The sequence below is a fragment of the Oculina patagonica genome, chromosome 10 (assembly GCF_052425735.1).
Source record: "Oculina patagonica isolate OP01 chromosome 10, crgOcupat, whole genome shotgun sequence".
In the NCBI taxonomy this organism is placed as follows: Eukaryota; Metazoa; Cnidaria; class Anthozoa; order Scleractinia; family Oculinidae; genus Oculina; species Oculina patagonica.
The window spans coordinates 8,195,676-8,214,795 of record NC_135767.1 but is presented as its reverse complement, the minus strand read 5'-3'; the positions used below and the strand labels follow the sequence as shown (position 1 = coordinate 8,214,795).

At 39.7% G+C, this 19,120-nt stretch overlaps 1 protein-coding gene across 4 annotated transcripts in view; it reads left to right on the top strand.

Moving 5' to 3' along the window:
• LOC144629301 (coadhesin-like) overlaps window positions 1-16,613 on the top strand; it is a 51,895-nt gene extending 35,282 nt beyond the window's left edge. For all 4 annotated transcript variants that reach the window (XM_078487524.1, XM_078487525.1, XM_078487523.1 and 1 more), the window contains 14 exons: window positions 2,112-2,279; window positions 2,688-3,245; window positions 4,140-4,703; window positions 5,601-6,152; window positions 6,742-6,906; window positions 8,031-8,192; window positions 8,606-8,742; window positions 10,037-10,178; window positions 11,034-11,093; window positions 12,015-12,105; window positions 12,532-12,722; window positions 13,348-13,639; window positions 14,390-14,894; window positions 15,861-16,613. In XM_078487524.1, coding sequence (XP_078343650.1) covers window positions 2,112-2,279; window positions 2,688-3,245; window positions 4,140-4,703; window positions 5,601-6,152; window positions 6,742-6,906; window positions 8,031-8,192; window positions 8,606-8,742; window positions 10,037-10,178; window positions 11,034-11,093; window positions 12,015-12,105; window positions 12,532-12,722; window positions 13,348-13,639; window positions 14,390-14,894; window positions 15,861-15,887 — 3,614 coding nt within the window. In that variant the 3' untranslated portion in view covers window positions 15,888-16,613. The remainder of the gene's footprint in view (window positions 1-2,111; window positions 2,280-2,687; window positions 3,246-4,139; window positions 4,704-5,600; window positions 6,153-6,741; window positions 6,907-8,030; window positions 8,193-8,605; window positions 8,743-10,036; window positions 10,179-11,033; window positions 11,094-12,014; window positions 12,106-12,531; window positions 12,723-13,347; window positions 13,640-14,389; window positions 14,895-15,860) is intronic.
• Window positions 16,614-19,120: the final 2,507 nt, after the last annotated feature.

The window sequence follows — 19,120 nt, the reverse complement described above, 5'->3', positions numbered from 1 at the left end:
AATCCGTAGGACTATACAGAATTACCATCAACGATCTTGAAAACATAGGCACGCTAAGCGTGCAGGAGTTATTTTTTCAATTTATGGGGTGGCTTGGGGTGAAACTGGGTGATTGTCCTGTTGGGATGGTTTATGCCATGGGTTGAGCTATTTGTGTATGGCAGCCCACGGAGTCACTTTTTGCACAAAATTTGTTTGCAAACAAAATAACTCTTACGTGCATTTTGATACATCAGAACTGTTTTATTCAATTACGTAAATTTTCATCATTTAATTGAAAAACAAAAACTAATTCAATTATCAAAATGTCACAAAATGGCACGTTCTTATTCTGTTTAAGCGGTTATTTTGTTGCTAGCTTTGTAGCAACCGTAACGTGTTACTTTTGTTTGTTACGGAATACTTTTGGCTTTTTGCCAAACACTGAAACATGATATTGTTGTTTTTCTCACTTTTGTAACATGAGACCTTTGCTTTTTAAAAACGAACGTAACACGATACCCTTGTTTTTCTCGAAAAAGCCACGATTCCATATAGACATTGAACGAAAAGTACTATAATAAACGAAGTAATAAACGCACGCATCAAATCAAAAACCACTTTCTTCGGGAAAGTTCTTTAAAGCGCAGTACACCTGGAGTATTTGTTTTCTGTCAGAACTGTTCGACAAAGATTTTCGTTCATTCACAACCTAAATTCTATTCAACAAACAAAAACTAATTGAGTTATCGAATTGTCACGGAATGGCACGCTCTTATTCTGTTTTTGCTCTCGATCGTAGTTGCTTTTAACAGCAAAGTTAATACTTGTACCGGTTCATTAAATGTTTGAACGAGATGTTTTACAGTTGATTTCAGTTTACTTTGGCCGCCCGCTTTGCGAAGTTTGTTGGGAAATTGGAAACTTTGTTATGAAGTTGCCAATTACGTTGCGAGTTTGCGAATCAAATTGCGAACTTCGATAAGTTCCCAACTTCGGCCCGACTGAACTTTCGAAGTTTTGGTAGTTGAGGAGAAACAAGACATGTTGCTCGAAAGTCATGGCGATTTCTGAACTCGAAGATTTTAGAGCTTGTCAAGGAAAGTTGAAGTAGCTTGAAGTGCAAGACAACGTTTCGCATCAGCGATCACGCAAGTGATTTGGCGATAAATAAATTTTATGCAGGTAGAAATTTGGTCAAATTTTAACTTTTTTGTATGAAAACACATATTTAACGATTTCTGTGAGGCATAATCTTCACTGTCTTCAATTTCAAGTCTTCTGCGTTTGTAAACCGGATGAAACTGGATGGTTTATTGATTTTAATCGAAGCCGACGCGACGCGACAGACTAATTTGTTCGAGACAACATGTTTGCGGCTCGCTGAACATAAAAGTTTTTTATTTTTATGACATTTGTTTCCAACAGTTTAGCGTAGCAAAGCCCTTTTTGATAACATAATTATAGAAGGTTTTATTAATTTCGGGCCGAAGTTGGGAACTTTGTATCGAAGCTCACAATTTGATTCACAAACTCGCAACCTATTTGGCAACTTCATGACAAACTTTCCAATTTCCCAACGAACTTCGCAAAGCGGACGGCAAAAGTAATGACAACATTATTCTTCAAATCTGCTTTGTGCAAATGTTATATGTTATTTTTACTACGGTCAGGAAAGCTAGCCTCTCCAAACGTACGCTCGAATAAGACGAATAACAAGTTAGTGTTGGGCCTTTTGCTCACGGCGTGTGCGTTGTAAGCAGGCGGGCGTTACGAAAAACGTTTTTAATCCACGGTTAAATCACAACTCACCGATTCCGCCTCCTTCTAATCTAAAAACTTCGAACGAAATTCCTGACTACGTCAGATTGCTTCCCCTTTATAAACTACAATTTGATTGGTTCCGATAGTACCTGAAATCTGAATGGTGTGACAAACAAACATACTTCACCCACTGATCGACCCACTGACTGATTCACGGGACATCATGCCGACTAAGAGCTATTTTGAAAAATAACTCAAAAATTGATAACGTTAGAAAAATGGAGTTAGGACGAGTTGAATGACTGTACAGCACCAGTTTTCATATATGTTTCTTGAACTTTAATAATTAATCTATCTTTTTCTTGTAGTTGACGGTGGATGGTCTCAGTGGACCTTTTTCGAATGCAAACCTTTATGTGGACCAGGACAACGAAACCGAACACGAACTTGCACCAACCCACCCCCCTCGGGTGGCGGAGCTGACTGTCCGGGACTTCCCTTGGAAACACTTGATTGCAACAACGGACCATGTGTAGGCAAGTTGCTTCGATGTCAATTTAATTTTTCATTCTTTCCATTAAGAGCATTATTACTCTAACAACTTTTGCAGTTTAGATATTCTTCATTTAGCTGATCACAAAAAAAAACCCGCATTGTCCTTTCTTCGTCTTGTAATTTTACACCTTTTCATTAGTCATGCGTTTTATACATGAGCCTCTGGCGCGGATGTATATGTAGAGGGCAACCTCATCCCGCGTATAACATAATTTGATTGACTGACTGACTGACTGACAGATTGATTGATTGATTGATTGATTGATTGATTGATTGATTGATTGATTGATTGATTGATTGATTGATTGATTGATTGATTTTAATTTTCACTTTCAATTGGTAACAGTTTGATCGGGATTGATTTTTCGTTCATTCTTCACCTTTTTTAGATCCTGACATCCCACTGATCGACCTCGTATTTGCCCTCAGCGCGACATCAGCTCAGTCAGCACAATCATACGATCTTATGAAAAGCACAATCAAGACGTTCATTAATAAATATGGCGTCAACAAAATCCACTACAGCATCATCGTGTATGGAGATTCGGTCATCAGGGTCGTCAATTTCAACAGGACCTTCAACATCAGCGCAAATGACCTGAAAGCGGCCATTGACAGGCAGCCCGCCTTAATCGGTGGACCGGTCCTGAAGGGTGCATTGGATGAAGCCGTTAGAGTTTTCAACGAAATAGTGGGCCGACCCGGTGCCAAAAAGGTCTTGGTGGTTATTACCGATAAGAATTCTGGCGCACCAACGGATACTTTGAAAAACGCCGTAAGACCATTGGAAGATAACGGAGTTCTGGTGATTTCTGTGGGAATAGGAGACGCTGTGGAAAGGAGTGAACTAAACATTATCTCGCCTAATCCTATGGACGTTATATCTGCACGACTGAATAGTAACCCGTCAGTGCTGGCCGAACGTATAATGGACAGGATTCTCAGACGTAAGACAAAACTTCAATTAAAGCTTGCATAGAACAATATCTTTATCTTGCATCAATTGAATTATTTTAACTCCTTTGATGTTTGTATTGAAAGGATCTCTCTCTTTCTTTTTAACAGGTATTCGGTCTGTCTATGTGTTTGCCCCTGTCTGCCTGGCTGTATATCTGCCTGCCTGTCTGTCTCTGTCTGTCTGTCTGTCTGTCTGTGTCTGTCTGTGTCTGTCTTTCTGTCCGTCTCTCGACCTTGCTCTGTCTGAATGCGGTTGCATGCTTGTTTATTTTGTTGATTTTCCAGCTGTGATGTTGTCGTGAATAAGATGCAATTTCTTAATTCATATTCATCGATCTCTGCATAATTATGCATTATTAAAAAATCTATGTATAAGTTCAAAATAACAGTTTATTAAGGTTCAAAAAAATGAGTGTTGACCTAAAGGCCCGGCCAAACGAACACAACATTTCAACGCAACATATCCCAACACTGTTGGGTCATGTTGGGAGATGTTGTGAAGCAGGTGGCGAAACACACGCAGCATTTCAACGCAACATATCCCAACATTGTTGTGCACAACATGTTGCGCGCGTTTGGCCACCCTGTTCCGATATGTTGCAGTATTTTGGATGGCGCGAATCGAACTAGTGCGCAGCTCCAGCGCAACAATGTTGCACGAACGTGGCCAAACGAGTACAACTTCATGCAACATCCAAAAATGTTGCGAGATGTTGGGAGAAAAATTTGACCATTTTCAGACTTGGTCCAACATGTTGCAACATGTTGGAACAGGGTGGCCAAACGATCGCAACATCGTTGCGATCGCTTGGCCGGGCCTTAACCAAGATTCAGTATAAAGTTACCACATCTATAATAAGGGTATTTTCTTTTTCAATTCCCAGGCAAAATGCCATTAGTCGACATTGGGTTCGCCATCAATGCGGTTTCAATCGATTCTGACTTCATTTTTACTCTGATGAAACGAATTATCAATACCATAATTGATCGGTATGGCGTAAAACAAGTCCAGTTCAGCGTTATTTCCTACGGGAGTAGAGTCGCCACAAGATTTACCTTTGACGACCCCGCACAACTTATTCATGAAGAACTTATTAAAGCCGTGAATGAGACTAACAGCACGACTGGAGACCCAAACCTTCCTTCGGCACTGGACCGGGCCAAATTTCTGTTCGACAACACAGCCAGGCCAAACGCCACCAAAACCTTCGTTGTGCTCACAGATGATGTAGCGCCTGCAAATGACAGTGCGCTCAGAGCCAGCGCTGCTAAGTTAAGGAAACGAGGTGTACTTATCTTGTCCGTTGGATTTGGAGCTCGGGTGAATGAGATTGGTAATCAGATGAAGAAAGTGGTTATTTCCCAGACTGATTATATAGGAGTTCCAGACTTTACCACTGAAAGACCAGTTGTTATAGCGGAGACCATCATGTTCAAGGCTCTGCAAGGTAAGGCTTACTTTTATAGGTGATGCAGCAATGAACTTGTCATTTCACCTTTTATCTTCCAAACATTTTCGTCTCCATAGCCCTTCTCTTAGCCGGCGGGGCCTTTGCAAGAGAAATCAATGGCTCTGGAGACAAAGAATTGTCAGTCCTAGATTCTATGTATGCAGTCGCGACGTTTCTATCAACTGTATGAGAGAGTCATGACGTCTTTGACTTCCGTTCAAGGGTTCTTTGTTTCAAACAGCCAATCAAAAAAATTTGAGTCAATAAAAAAAATCCTGTGTCCTCAGAGCCCTTCATTTTTTCGTACTCATGTGCTCTCGGGCTATGGGGACGGGAATCATTCCCCAGGGCAACAGACGAACTGGTGTAGCCAGATGGAATCCCTCGGCATAGTGAAAAAACCGGCAAAAATAGCGTGTTGAAAATATACTGTGGGGCTAACACACGCTTATAATAAATAGTTCTCCTGTCACACAAAGCTTCTATCCATGCAAGATTGTTGTTTTGACGTACAAAAAAACTCTGTAAAAGATTCTTTTGTCGGTGTACATAGAGAAACTTCGCATCAGTTATCCCAGCAATTATTACAAAAATAGCCGTGATAGACTATCATCAAAGACCCCTTTACAGCATAAACAACGTTCCCAACGTGCTAAAATACGTTGCAGCCCAAGCCCACATTTTAGAGGTTGTTTTATCAGGCAAGATATGCACTTTATCCTATGTCCACCACGATATCCAAATAAATACCTGCGAATTTTGGGATAAACTGGGATGGGCAGGCATCTCATCCAGGGACTTTTTAATCTGTTGCCTCCACCAGAAGAGCCACATAAAGCTCGGAAACACACTTAACTCACTGCTTATACCAAGTTGTGCTTTTCCCTGATTCAGCTAATATTCCAGAGATAGACCTGACCTTTGCCCTTAGCGCGACTTCTGTTTCTTCCGAAACTACCTTCAACTTGATGAAGTCGACAGTGAACAGAATCGTCCAGCAGTACGGCATTGAACGAATCCGTTACAGCGTTATCGTCTTTGGTCCTGTGTCCACGACGCGTTTTGACTTCTCAAGAACCTTCCCAGACAAAGACGCTCTGATTCGCACAGTAAGTAGGCTTCCAAAAATCACTGGCAATGCAGACCTAGCCAAAGCCCTGGAAAGCGCGAAGAGAGTGTTCAAGTTGCAACAGGTGCGACCACATGCCAAAAAGGTCCTCGTGGTGATTATGGACAACAAATCTACCAACAGCATTACCGAGCTGAATAAGATCGTTCCCGTCTTGGTGGATAAGGGCGTTTTTGTCATCGGTGTTGGCGTTGGAGGCTCGGTCGAATCTAAAGAATTGCAAATAATTACGGAGGAAAATCGAAATATTATTCAAGTAGGAATTAGCAAAAATCCAGATGAATTGGCAAAGGAGATTATGGCCATCATTTTAAGAAGTGAGTCTATTTGCTTTCTTTCATATCACGTTCTCTCTATGGTTGTTGTTGTTGTTGTTGCCAGTTATTATTGTTGCCTGCATGCTTTCTTGTTTGTTTGTTTTTTTTTGTTCTCAATGTAAGATTTCGTAAAGGGAAAATAAGGAGTTCTTTACTTCAACACCTTGTCAAACCCCCTCATCATCAGCAACAATTTTGCAGTAGCTTAGCAACGATAACAATAGAAAAAAGATTTATAACCGCATGTACATGTTAGTGGTACAAGATGAAGTTTACTGGACTGAATATGAATAGTACAATCAGTGGATAATAAACTCGGTTACATTACTGCGTACGGTCAAGAAATATCAAGAACAACAAGAAGGCCAATTTCTTAGTTGTGACGTGAACAATTCTCGCTTACTAAGTTGATGACAATTTAAAAAAGATATATGAAAAATGGAAGCAATACGCAAAGGATGTTGCCCGCAAAGGTCGACAGCCCAGCATTCAAAAGCAAAGCCCTTAGGAAAAAGAATTTTGGGTTAATAAATTTGTAGACTCAAACATTTTACCAATTCTTTCTATGCTTTTTTTTAACCCTCTATAGCTTCCGGTTATGCGCAGTGGGCAGAGTGGAGCACGTGCTCGAGAACCTGTCGTTCACTTGGTGTGGCGGGAACTCGACGACGCACGCGCATTTGTGAAATTCCTGAGCTGGGTTGCGATGGTCCCAGGGAGGAAATGCGAGAATGCAATACGCAAAATTGTGAAGGTAAGTGACCTCATTCTCAAAACGAGACTACGATATTTCATGGTATGTAGGAGTCTTTTGATCGAGTAACCTTTGGGAACAGCTAAGTAGTACAAAGTAAGTTCTTAACTTCCGCTTTCACTTACGAGCATTCACTCGACCAAGATTTTCTCGGTTTTACGTTTAAGTCAAACTTCATTGATGTATATTAAGTACCAACTCGCACTACATTTAAATCTACAATTTAGATTATACTTTATAAGGATATTGGTTTTTACCATAAAAAAGCCTCTCTCAGTTGTTACCATTATTTTTTGTAATTAAAAGGTTAGTGGCTGCTCACTATGACAGCCCAACTAATCACCACATTCACCCATCACATGACTTAGCAAAAAGTTTGGGTGCCCTATTTTGCGTTCTTTTACAGGACCTTCGCAACGGACCGTAGCTGGAAAAAGGCCATTTTTCAAGTTTGCCGCTCGTAATAATCTTCCTCACTTCTAGCCATCTTTGTTTATCTTTCGCTCAAGATTTCTTTAGTCTTTAGTGTTCAGTTTTCTACCTTACACAATTAACATTTTGCGGTTAACTGCAGTTTGACATTAATTCTGTACATCTGAAACGTGAATTAAATGGGCTTTGACACGGATTTTAACAGCTTTTTGGACAGCCAAAAGTTATATTTGGGTCGTTGAAAACCTTAAATTGAAGGCCCATTTCTATTAAAAAAAAAAGTTGCATACTTTTTACATCAGAGCACTGAAACTGGAACAAGCGCCTTTGCCTGCGGATGGTCCGGATGGAAATGGATTGCAAGTTGAAAAATTTAGCTTAACTTTACCAGATGTTTCTGTGCGTCTCTCAAAAAATACATATTTCTAGTCAAAGTTTGATTTTTATCAACAACTAAGATAATATCTTCCTTTAGATGTTCCAAGATTATGTTTTCCATAGGCTAAGTTTTCTACCACTAATTGAAAACAGTTAAGGCCAAAAATCTGCGAAATCTCCGTGAAGCTGCTCCTTAAACGTATTGTGAAAAAGCTCCTTTAAGCACGGAATTAAGTAATTCGTTTCATGAGCAGTACATAAGTACCAGTCGTTACGCTACTTAGACTAAATTTTCTGCTTGTTACATTTCTCAGGATGCCACGAGAGAGTCTCGCTCAATGACACAAACTATAGTGCTTCGTCTGTAGTCCAACCAGCACGGTTCGCTCGACTGGATACCTCAAACCCCGGTGCATCTCGAGTAGCCTGGTGCGCCGATCCACAAGTTGTTGGCGGATATCTGCAGATTGACTTAGGTACAAACAGTTTAATAACTTATTTTATATAAAGCTTGACATCTCCTTTTATGCCAAAGGACGAAATTTCTGTAAGTAAAAAAAGGTTGATCGTGCTCCATTTAAAACATCAATCATATCCGAGGACTTGAGGTGCCTTTCCATAATATACCCTCCTCCCCCCCCCCCCACAAAAAAACATCGCTTACTCCACCCCCTCTGATTTACCCCAGTCTTGTCCTTAAGACATAAGGCCCTCACACTAGCCTACAATGACAGCTGTGTGTTAATGTATACGACTGAAATTTCAGTCTATTGTCACACGAATAAGGATTTTCTATATCAGAAATAAAGGTAATCCAGCAAATGCTATAACATTGGACAATTTCTTTTGCAAAGTAATCATAAACGTTTCTTTTATTAACCCAACACAGGAGAAACCGTCGAAGTTTACAGAGTTGCCACTAAAGGCCAGGAGGAAGGAAATCTACACTGGGTGACAAGCTATTTCCTGTCGTTTAGCGAGGACGGCACATCCTTTTATAACTACACGCAAAGAGGACAAACTAGGGTACGTTGCCTACTAGTTATCTGTTCTCTTCTCTTCCATAATTTAAATTGAAAAACTCACAAATTTAATTTTGCGTTATTTTAACAAACAAGCAGTACCATACAAAGAACTTCTTAAAAGCTTTGATTTGAATGGTCGCGCATTAGGGTTAAATCCGCAGACTTCAAAGCTAGAACCACCGTGTACAGCATATAAAGAAAAACCCCATGAAAGTACTGCTCAATAGCTTCCACTTGAATGGTCTCACACTAGGATTTCATCAGACCCAAAAGTTTCCAGACTCAAAAGCTGGAACCAACTTGTACAGCATAATAAACAGAACGAAATAAAAAAAAACACACTCACTCCAAAATTAATACTAAAACAAACACTTCCTGGGATCCTGGTGCATTCAAGTTGTAAAAAAACCTCTTTAATAAATTATTAGTTAATTTAACGAATAAGAGAGGTTTTCTAATTATGTAGAAAAACAAAAAACCAAAGAAATCACTGATCATAATTCAATCAATCGCAAGCGATCCGATTTTCTGATTGGTGGAACAGAAAGTTGCGCAATGTATGGTCCGTTTTGTTAACCCCTTCGCTGCCGACCAATTTGTAACGCTCAGTGCCAAAGCTTACGTGCATAATTAATGAGGCAACACAGCAGAGCCGAATGAAAGCATCAATAACTCTTAAATAATTGCATAAACATAACGACAAGGACACATGGTTTTAAAACTGTATTGAAACATTTGCTTCTAGCTAATTTCAACATGGTTACCTCCATATTCGATGCAAAAAATCAGAATTTACAACATTTTACAGCTTCCGAAAGCCTTCCACGATCGTTCGATCTTCTGCATATATTTTTTCCATAACGCTTTCACCAGCGGATTATCTTTCTGCTTCCCAAGTTCTCCACGTAACATCTTTTTCCCATTCGGCATTTAAATATCTCATATGTGCGCTGATATGACACGTCTAACAAATAATTTCTTCGGCCACGAAAAAGAAAACAAGATGACGGACAGATTACAGTCATAAATTTCGAAAAACCGAGAGGCAAGCTTTCGGAGACTGATGACGAGTAGTTACCAGGCTACCAAAAGTCTTTCTGGGTCACATCTGCCGACGGCTTTTGAGTTCAGTGTGCCAGGGTTTCAACTGTGGTCATTATTTTCTTGACGTACTCAGTACGTCATATAGGCACATGAAGTACAGAAATCATGACGTACTCAGTACGTCATAGAGGCAGTGAAGGGGTTAAGAAACAAATAGTCCCAACATGAACTGCTGTATTACAAACTTACAGGCATTTGCTGGCAACACGGATTCAAGTTCTGTTGTCTACAACCAGTTCAATGCAACAGCCCCTGTTCGGTACGTCCGATTCCACCCCATCTCATTTAATCAGCAGCCGTGTATGCAAGCGTCGGTATTCGGTTGTTCTGCCGGTGAGTAAAATATATTTCTGAAGTAGTGATTATTGTAGCTGGCACCGGAATTAGGCTAGAATAAAGAGTCGCCATCTTGAATAATTTTGTGAGCGACAGCTGAAGAGAGGATAAAGCTACCAAATTTTTCCAAGATGGCGACGATTTCCAGATCAAACGGGACAGCCCGACAATTTTAGTGCAAAACGCAAGGGCACTGCTCACCCTTAAAATAGAAATAGAGAAATGTGAACACCCCATGTGGATAACTGTTGTTTTGGGGTAAAAGTAAACGGGTGAATTTTTCTTTGTTCCATGAGAGCAAAGGCATCTAAACTTGTTTTTCAAAAACCTTGAACTCTCTCACGAAACGTCACGAAAGATCAGAGTTTTAAATTTTCATGTTAATGATACCATTGGATACATCTACAACCCAAGACAGAAGTCCTTGGGAAGGTTGGAAATAAACGCTTTGATTTCAACAACTTTTAAATAAATGTGATCTATAGGTACGTACACAACGTCTATGGGCCCCCCTCTCCCCCATATCAATGTTGAAGTATTACTAAACATTATGATAGACAATATGCTGTGGTTTAAGTCTCTAGGTATACTTCAACATTGAATGAGGGGGGAGGGGAGAGCAAACTAGGTGACCTTCCCAACAGTATTGTCTGGGGTTGTAGGTCTTTCTCAGTCTTCAACAGACCCCTTCATTTTTGCATTGTCTTATCTTTCCTAGCTAGGACGATACCCAGATTATGGCAATAGTCAAGTATTAAAGCTTACTCGAAACAGATAATGACTGATCGAGAAATAATTATTAATAAATAGCAGCAGGCGCGACATTCATCTTTTTTCATTTTTTTTTTCTAGTATTAATACCACCCACGGACGCCCCTCAAGTTGGAGAACAAGACGCGGAGCAAGGAGTTTGTAAGTATATGCAACAGAAACTGAGATTTTATGTTGTTTTGTTACCCTTTCTTGTATCGTGACTGATGACACCATCTAATGAAAAAACTGCATTTATAAATTCTGTGGAAGGTCTTTTTAAATCTTTTAGGAGATGGAAGACAAAAACTAACTATATAGTCTCATTCAGTATTTTTAATCTTAGTTAGGACCTTTCTGAAAACCACTGTATAGTGAATGAAGGCTTCCTAATAAAAGATTATTATTAATTAATTAATTAATTTAACTTATTCTTCCCATATATGGCTTACCAAAGTCTTGAGGCGCAGTTTTATAGTTCTATTTGGAACTGCGACGCATTTTGTTTGAGAACGTTTCTGCACACCAGGCCAATTTTCACTGATATAGAGCTGTTCATTAAGCTTAACATTCGCACATAACTGCAGAATGTCGGTCAACATATGTTGGTTCAACAACGCTAGACTATTTACACACCATGTTGAACGCTGATGCACCAACATTTGTTGGTCGAGCAAAATATGTTGGACACCACTTTTAGGTAGTCACGTTTCCTCTGACTATTTTAAGACATTCAGCAGATAAAGAAGTTAAAGCGGATTTGAATGTCATAAGTAATTCACAATTGCTTCGTGTTTTGCATTTCTACACTTCATGATTGACTAAAATAACCCCCGGCACTTTCTCAATCAATAACTGAAAGTAAAACGAAAACCAATCCCGAATCGTTATTACAAGTTTACTCGCGCTTCACACCGGCTTCATGTATTTGCCTCGAGGTTTGATTAGTTAATTAAATTGTCTATGTCTTTAGTGATTGGTCGAGTAACTACTTCGGTTTCAGCTTTACGACATGCAATCGTATTAATAGTAATCGAAGCATTTTACTAACCACATCTGTTGTGATGACTTTTTTTCTTTCAGTAATTGCGTTGTGGATATTGGCCGGAATCCTAACATTCCTCCTTCTCTTGGCTTGTCTGTATTATTGTTGCTGGCATGTTTGCTGCGGCAGGTAAAGAGATTATAATAATCTTCAACAAAAAATGTATCGGAACATAACCTCGGTATAACAAACCCATTTATGACAAAGTCCCTTGTATAAGGAACAATATTCTTCAGCCAGCCAAAGTTACTAGTTAACAGTGAAATGTATTGGAACAGAATCCCGATATAACAAACCCCTTTATAACGGAGTCCCCGGTATAACAAACGATATTCTTCAGCCAGGCTTAAGATACTAACAGTAAATTGTATTGGAACAGAACCTCCTTAATTAACGACCCAGTTCCCAGTTCCTTTGGCACTTCATTATATCGGGGTTTCATTGTAGTATGCCTAGAATATGTAAAGGTGTTTAACACAAGACACAATGGCTTCAAACTAGGGATCACAAGCGCGGCGTTTTCTGAACAACCTCTTTACATTACTTGTTTCTTAGAGGAAAGAAACGCAAGGGCCTGGCTGCGTACAAAGACACGTCCACCGAGGATGGATATCTTATTGAAGAAGACAATAAAGCGTGGAGACTACCGGCCGCTGCTATGGCACCCACAGTGCCCCGAGTCAAGACCCCTGAGGATGAAGTACAGGAGGTTTCCATAGAGATGACAGAAGACTTCAAGCCATCAGGTACATAACTGCTCATTGGTTATGTTGCTTGTCTTGTATCTGAATAACATACCTGTACTGCCATACTCTGAAAATTTCAGGGAGGCACAGAGGCCTACTGGTTAGCGCACTGGACTAGCACCCCCCCCCCCACCTCCCCTCGTTTTAATTGAAAAAAGGAGGTCCACGGGGAAAGAGTCTGTCACTTTCCTAAGGAAAGGAAAGATGATCGCCTCCTCTTCAATTCTTCCACCTTAAAAGTCTGGGTAATCAATCGTAACAAAGTAATAAAAGTCTGCGTCGAGCCCATCAGGCCGTAGCTCATCCCGGTTTCCGTAGCATGAAGCGACTAGGAGTATTTCTCCTTCCCCTGGATGGGATGCAAGTCCATTGCAGGGTTACCCCCAGCATTAACTCGCCGGAACCCATTTTATACACCTGGGTGGAGAGAGGCACTATGAGAGTAAAGTATTTTGCCCAAGAACACAACACAATGACCCCGGCCACAGCTCGAACACGGGCCGTTCGATCCGGAGCCCATTGCGCTGACCATTAGGCTACCCCGCCTCCCTATCGTAACAAAGCAGTCATCATCTTACAATGAAGATTGACGCTTGCTTAATTCTTTCACACCTTGTAATCCTAGGAGTCATCCAATTTGGCATCGAGACTGAAGAAACAAAAGGCAAGCACGTGACTGCCGAAGAAGTCCACTCGGAGATACCGCAGTACTCAGAAGAGATCGGCGCCGTTAAAAGTGGCGCGAAAATGATGACCATGAGTTCCACGGACACAGGATACAGGTCCACTGAGAGACGCAAGCGAACTAAGAGCGAAACTGCAGCATCAATAGGAGATGCTGGGGCTACCTCTGGAGACTGGTCATACAGAAGTGAACATAGGCAGAGTTCTGCATTTGCTAATGGGGGCTACATGAGGTATGATAACTCCGAAGAGTAAACAACATCTATCACAATATTCTTCTAAAAAAGCTAGCAGCTTCAGCTTAATTACGTCGACAACCAAGTAAAATAGTCAAACTTCGACAATCATGTAGCATATATATTGTATTTTTGTATCACTAAATTCTCTTAAAATGACATTAATTAGAAACAGAGAATTAATCAATGTTTCTTTTTTCGAGTTTGAAACTAAAAAGGATATGATGCCGTTTTTCAATCAATCATCCTTTAAGTCCTACCTTAATCGCTAAATAACTTGTAAATATTAAGTTAAATTAAATTAAATTTTTCTGATATAAGGTCGAAACCGCGTTTATTCCCAATTATTAAACTGTGAAATCTGATATTATTTATTTTGAAGTTGTTAACAAATGTGAAGTTCTGAAGTAAATAAAAAACAACCGGCCGCAGACTTGAAAAAAAAATTATAAACTTACGAAATGTTTTAGTTATCTTCAATCGATTAGCTAAGATGTTTATGAGATAGAAGCCATTTTCAGTGCCGTAGCGTTGGGCAAAGACTAAATCAGAGTACCCGACGAGAATCAAACCCTTCCGCACACCGGTCAAAATAAAAACAAATAAAAACAAAATAAAAACAAATAATAAGTACTAAGAAGTATTTAGAGGATAATACTATTGCCTCTATGCTCTTACATTATGAATATATAAAGTATTAAAAAGAATATATAAAGATTAAGAATAAAAACTTATTTCATTTTTCAGATCTCAGGAGCTCGTGTCGGAACCGCCAGAACCGTCCCACATTCGTTCCCGAGCCCAAGAATTAAAACGTTCCCAGAGTGCAGATGAACTTTCGACCTCAGATTATGGTATGTTTGAACAACGGCGTGCCTCTGGTCAGGATGTTGTCCGCAGGGGAGAGATGGGTCGTGACGGCTACATGAGGATGAAACAAATGAGCCGGGAATCTGCAGACGTTACCGATGGGGGATTTCAAATGGGAACAGTCGACGTGGCCATCGGAGGAATCGGAACACCGGATACCCGTCGGGGATCGAACCAACTCTACGGAATGGAAGAACACGAGATTACTTTCTCTGGGGACAACGGAGGACGTAACGTCTACTACCTGGATAACGGGGGATACCGTACGGAGGAGTGGTATACCCGGGGAGGACGGGGATCCGGTCAGCTGGGCGAGGAAGGTTTCAGGGAGATCCACGTCGAGCATCAACCGATCTACATCGAAACACAACCCGATAGTCAAGTAAGAAAAATCAACTGTTTGAAAGGCTTCTTTTATATGAGGGAATTGATGGCAAAAATTACACGGGATTCATGATTACAATTCCACCATACGACCAGCTCATTACAACGGGTTATTACCTTTTCGCCCGAAAGGCTTAGCAAGTGAATGACTCTATTTGAGAATCTCTTTTATACCACCATCTCGTTAATACAAACCAGATTTTGCTGGTCCTTTCGTGATCGGACTTTGGAAATTCCACTACAACATTGTTTATCCTGGAATACACCAAGACTTTTTTTCTATCCTATCCATGGTCAAAAGCGCTCACTTCTGTATGGTGGAAAAGTGCTGGTTTTATTTCAGTCGTATTTGAGATAATTAAAAGTTGCTTCTTATTAACCATTCCGAGGTTGCGCAGGGAACTGGGGCGAGTTTTTATAAACAGCGTTTGCTTTCTGTAAACAATTTTTGGAGTAAAAGCCCTGCAAAAGTTTGACACAGCGTTTGTTGTTGCTGTAGCTGTTGTTGTTGTTGTTGTTGTTGTTGTGGCTTTTGGTGTTGTTTGTTTTCCTTCTGCACCACTGAAGGTAAAGCTGGGCTATTGCGTTATTTTTTCCCTTTTTAAAAGCTAAAGATGTAAGTAATTATCCGTAATAACACCAACGACAATTTCTTATCAGAACCTGAGACAATGAATTTCAAAGTTCATGAGCTATAGGTAACGTGTAGCTATTTTGTAAAATCGTCTTTTAAGCGATTCAGTGGAATTTAGTGGAACTTCGAAATTTGCCCTGCAAAAGCCCTGCAAAAGTTTGACACAGCGTTTGTTGTTGCTGCTGTTATTGTTGCTGCTGTTGTTGTTGCTGTTGTTGTTGTTGTTGTTGTTGTTGTGGCTTTTGGTGTTGTTTGTTTTCCTTTTGCACCACTGAAGTTAAAGTTAGGCTTAAACATTTCTAATTTCGATATGTTCTTGTTACTTTTTAGGGATTCAGGCACAGCCGGATAATCTAAGACCAAAGCCCATGGACAAATCAGTATTTGCGGTCTACAAACTTCAAGAACAAAAAATAATTTCTCCAGACATGCAGTGGCTTAACCAGTCAACAAACAATCCGTGTCTTTTGAACGAGGTCAAAATACAATTTCAAGATCATTGTGTCGAATTGTGCTTCTTACAACATATTCCAATATTCATTGTTTGGAAACCAAGGCGCAAATCTTTCCTTCGTTCTCTTATTTCAGTCAGCTAAGCCACTTTTAAATGTTTTTTTTTAACGTTAATAAATACGCTTTAGAGTGAAAAGCTTTGCAATGAAGATGATATAGACGAAAATAAGTTGCCACAAATTTGAAATCATCTAGGGCATACAATTTTCCTTCTTTTGCCATATACATAAAAAGTTAAAAAAAGGTGTGCCATTTTAGTGTAGAAATATTTTTTAATTAAAACTTTGATCAAAAATGTCGTTCGACGGAACAAGTATCGTTTAGAATCGAACACCTGAGCCTGCATTTGTCAATACTTCTGGCCAGAGGTGTTTCTAAGTAACCAGACGTCACATCAAGTGAATAACTTATAGAGAAATTGCAAAATATTTTTTCGACGACAAGAGTTGAAAAACGTTCAACTCTTTAGACGGAACGTGTTTCATTGATCGATAAGAGTGGGATTCACATTGCATTTATAGTGCAATTTATATTTTTAATATATGGATAGAATTTTTATTTGCAATTGCAGTAGCTACATGCATATTTTTTCTTTGAATTAAATCAGGTGTTAATAAAATGTGTTTCACTTCTTCCCTCAATTCTCCCTTCCTTTCTTCTTTCCATTTTTTTCCTTCTTCCCTCCCATCCTCCCTTTATTCCACCCTCCTTCCCTCCCTCCTTTCCTCCCCCCCCCCCTACGTCGCTCCCTCCCTCCCTCCTTCCCTCCCTTCTACCTACGAGGAAAGGGTAGGGCATGGAATTTTTCAATGCAAAACAGGTGATAAAGGTAAAATGTCACTGATCAATGTTATAATTTATAATTACTAACTTTAGATTAATCTGGGAAACAAGAGAGGGGGTAAATGAAGGAGAGAACAGTACAGGAAGTGGGAAATTATTCATTCATTTTGGTCTGCCTCATAGTTAGAACAAAACCGGCCTAAGCCTTATAGTCAAAGCCAGACTTCCATCAAATAGCTGTCTTGAAAAAATAGAAGATAATTTAAAGAATAGTTTTGATCTAACAGTCGACAAAGGCCAATTTCACACCACACCTTCCCCACCCCCCTGGTTGAAGCCAGAAGTGCAGCTGTTCATACAATCAGAAAGCCACTCCCTCAAGGAGAACTTGGCACCCCCCCCCCCCTCCTCAACCCCCCCAAACAAATCTTCCTTTATATTGGCCTGAATCTTGGCTATGGTCTACATGCAGATTCAGGGAATGGGTGACAGAGTCTGATTTGACAATTTAAAAATGTACATGACAGAAATGCTATAGAAGTGCAAAAGAGTTTAATCTTTTTGGGTCCTGAGCAAAGAATAGTCAACTGTTTACATTAGTTCTGCATAATAAGATTGAAAATGTGGAGCTTTTCTGGCATTTCAAGTATGCTTTTTATTTAAAGCAATGAATAAGCTGGGAAACGGAAATGATGATGGTGACAACAACAAATAAATTTAGCAATACATAAAGAAAAATTAGGAAAATATTGAACAACTTCAAACAGACAAATTAAGGGAGCAATGTGAGCTCACTTCTAGTCTGAGTCTAACCTACTTGCCCCTCTTCCTCCCCACCCCCAGATCCCAGAAATTAATAAACAGCTTTGTCTGTTTTATATAATTTAAATAGTCAACAACTAGTACAATGTTGCTTTGAATCTTTTTTTTTTTTTGGGTTGTTTCACAGTGTTAGGCGGCGTGACATGCGAGTCATCCCGGTAAGCCTAAATTCAGCACTCTGGTTAGCCTAAATAACACTCCGGTTAGCCTACAGCTAGCTTAGCTTGCGGTTAGCCTTTTTAGTGGGATTAGGGATTTATGTCTCCTATGTCACATGTCTAATGCTGCCTCACCCTCGTATGCCTCACTGCATCACACATTTTGCATATATTTCAGTGTACTCCCATAATATTATGCATACAGTTTCTCTCATACAACCCCGGTGATGTCTGCATTTGCAGACTGCTGACTGGAAACTACAGACTACAAGTATGTATTGTGTTGCCATTAACATTATTGGCAGCTAAACCATAAACAGGCCAACTGGAGTGTTTTCAGGCTAACCAGAGTGGAAGTCTGCAGTCTGCATTTGTCAGACAGCCCACAAAAGGCAGTCGTGGAACAAGATGCGTAATTAAATATGAGGTTAAAATAATCATTCATCCGTAAATTATAAATATGAAAAAGTTAAAAGTTAAACGTTACGAAAAATATATATATTTTTCGTAACGTTTAACTTTTAACTTTTTCATATATTCTTCAGCTTACCTCGCACCTTTCTTTGCCGTTTCTAGGAACTGACTTTAGTAATGCACTTCTTTTTCTCCGTTCATAACACTTCGAATTTGCGAAAATCGTCGCGAAAATCTTCATTCAAATCAGCCGCCATTTTGGTACAATAACAAACCTTGCCGGCTTAGTAGCCGCCCCTCAGAGTCTCGCCGCGCGCAAAAAAAGGAACGGTATGCGAAAATGTGCCAGAAAGATTTGGTATGGCTCCCGTATTTTCCCAAAAAACTTTTTGCTGGATGACTTTTACAAAAACTGGATTTTGTTTTACCGTGCGCCTGATCATAATTATATAGATCATAAATCACGTCAAAATGTGGTAAGAACAAAAGAAAACAAAAATAGGTGAGTCGAGTTGGTCACTGATGTTCTTACTGCATTTTGACGTCTTCTGTGATGTAGGCATGAATAGATTGTGCTTGTAAATTCAGGAAAAGTTGCTTTGAACACAATATACCCAAAAGTTGCTCTAAAGTTGCTCAAATATCAAAAAGTTGTCACTAAAATTTAGAAAAGTTTGCTTGCACTCCAGAGACGTTTTGTTTTAGATAAATACTCAAAACGTGTTTGTTTGTTTGTTGCCATTTAAACATTTTCATGAAATATTCTTACAATCATTAAAAGAGGCCAAAAAGCCATTGTTATATGAGATTTTGTTATATGGATTTAAGCGCCCGTTAGATAGCTAGCCGCTGTCCAGATTTCGTGGGCGTAAAGCAAGTGTTATTTTATTGTCATTTTAT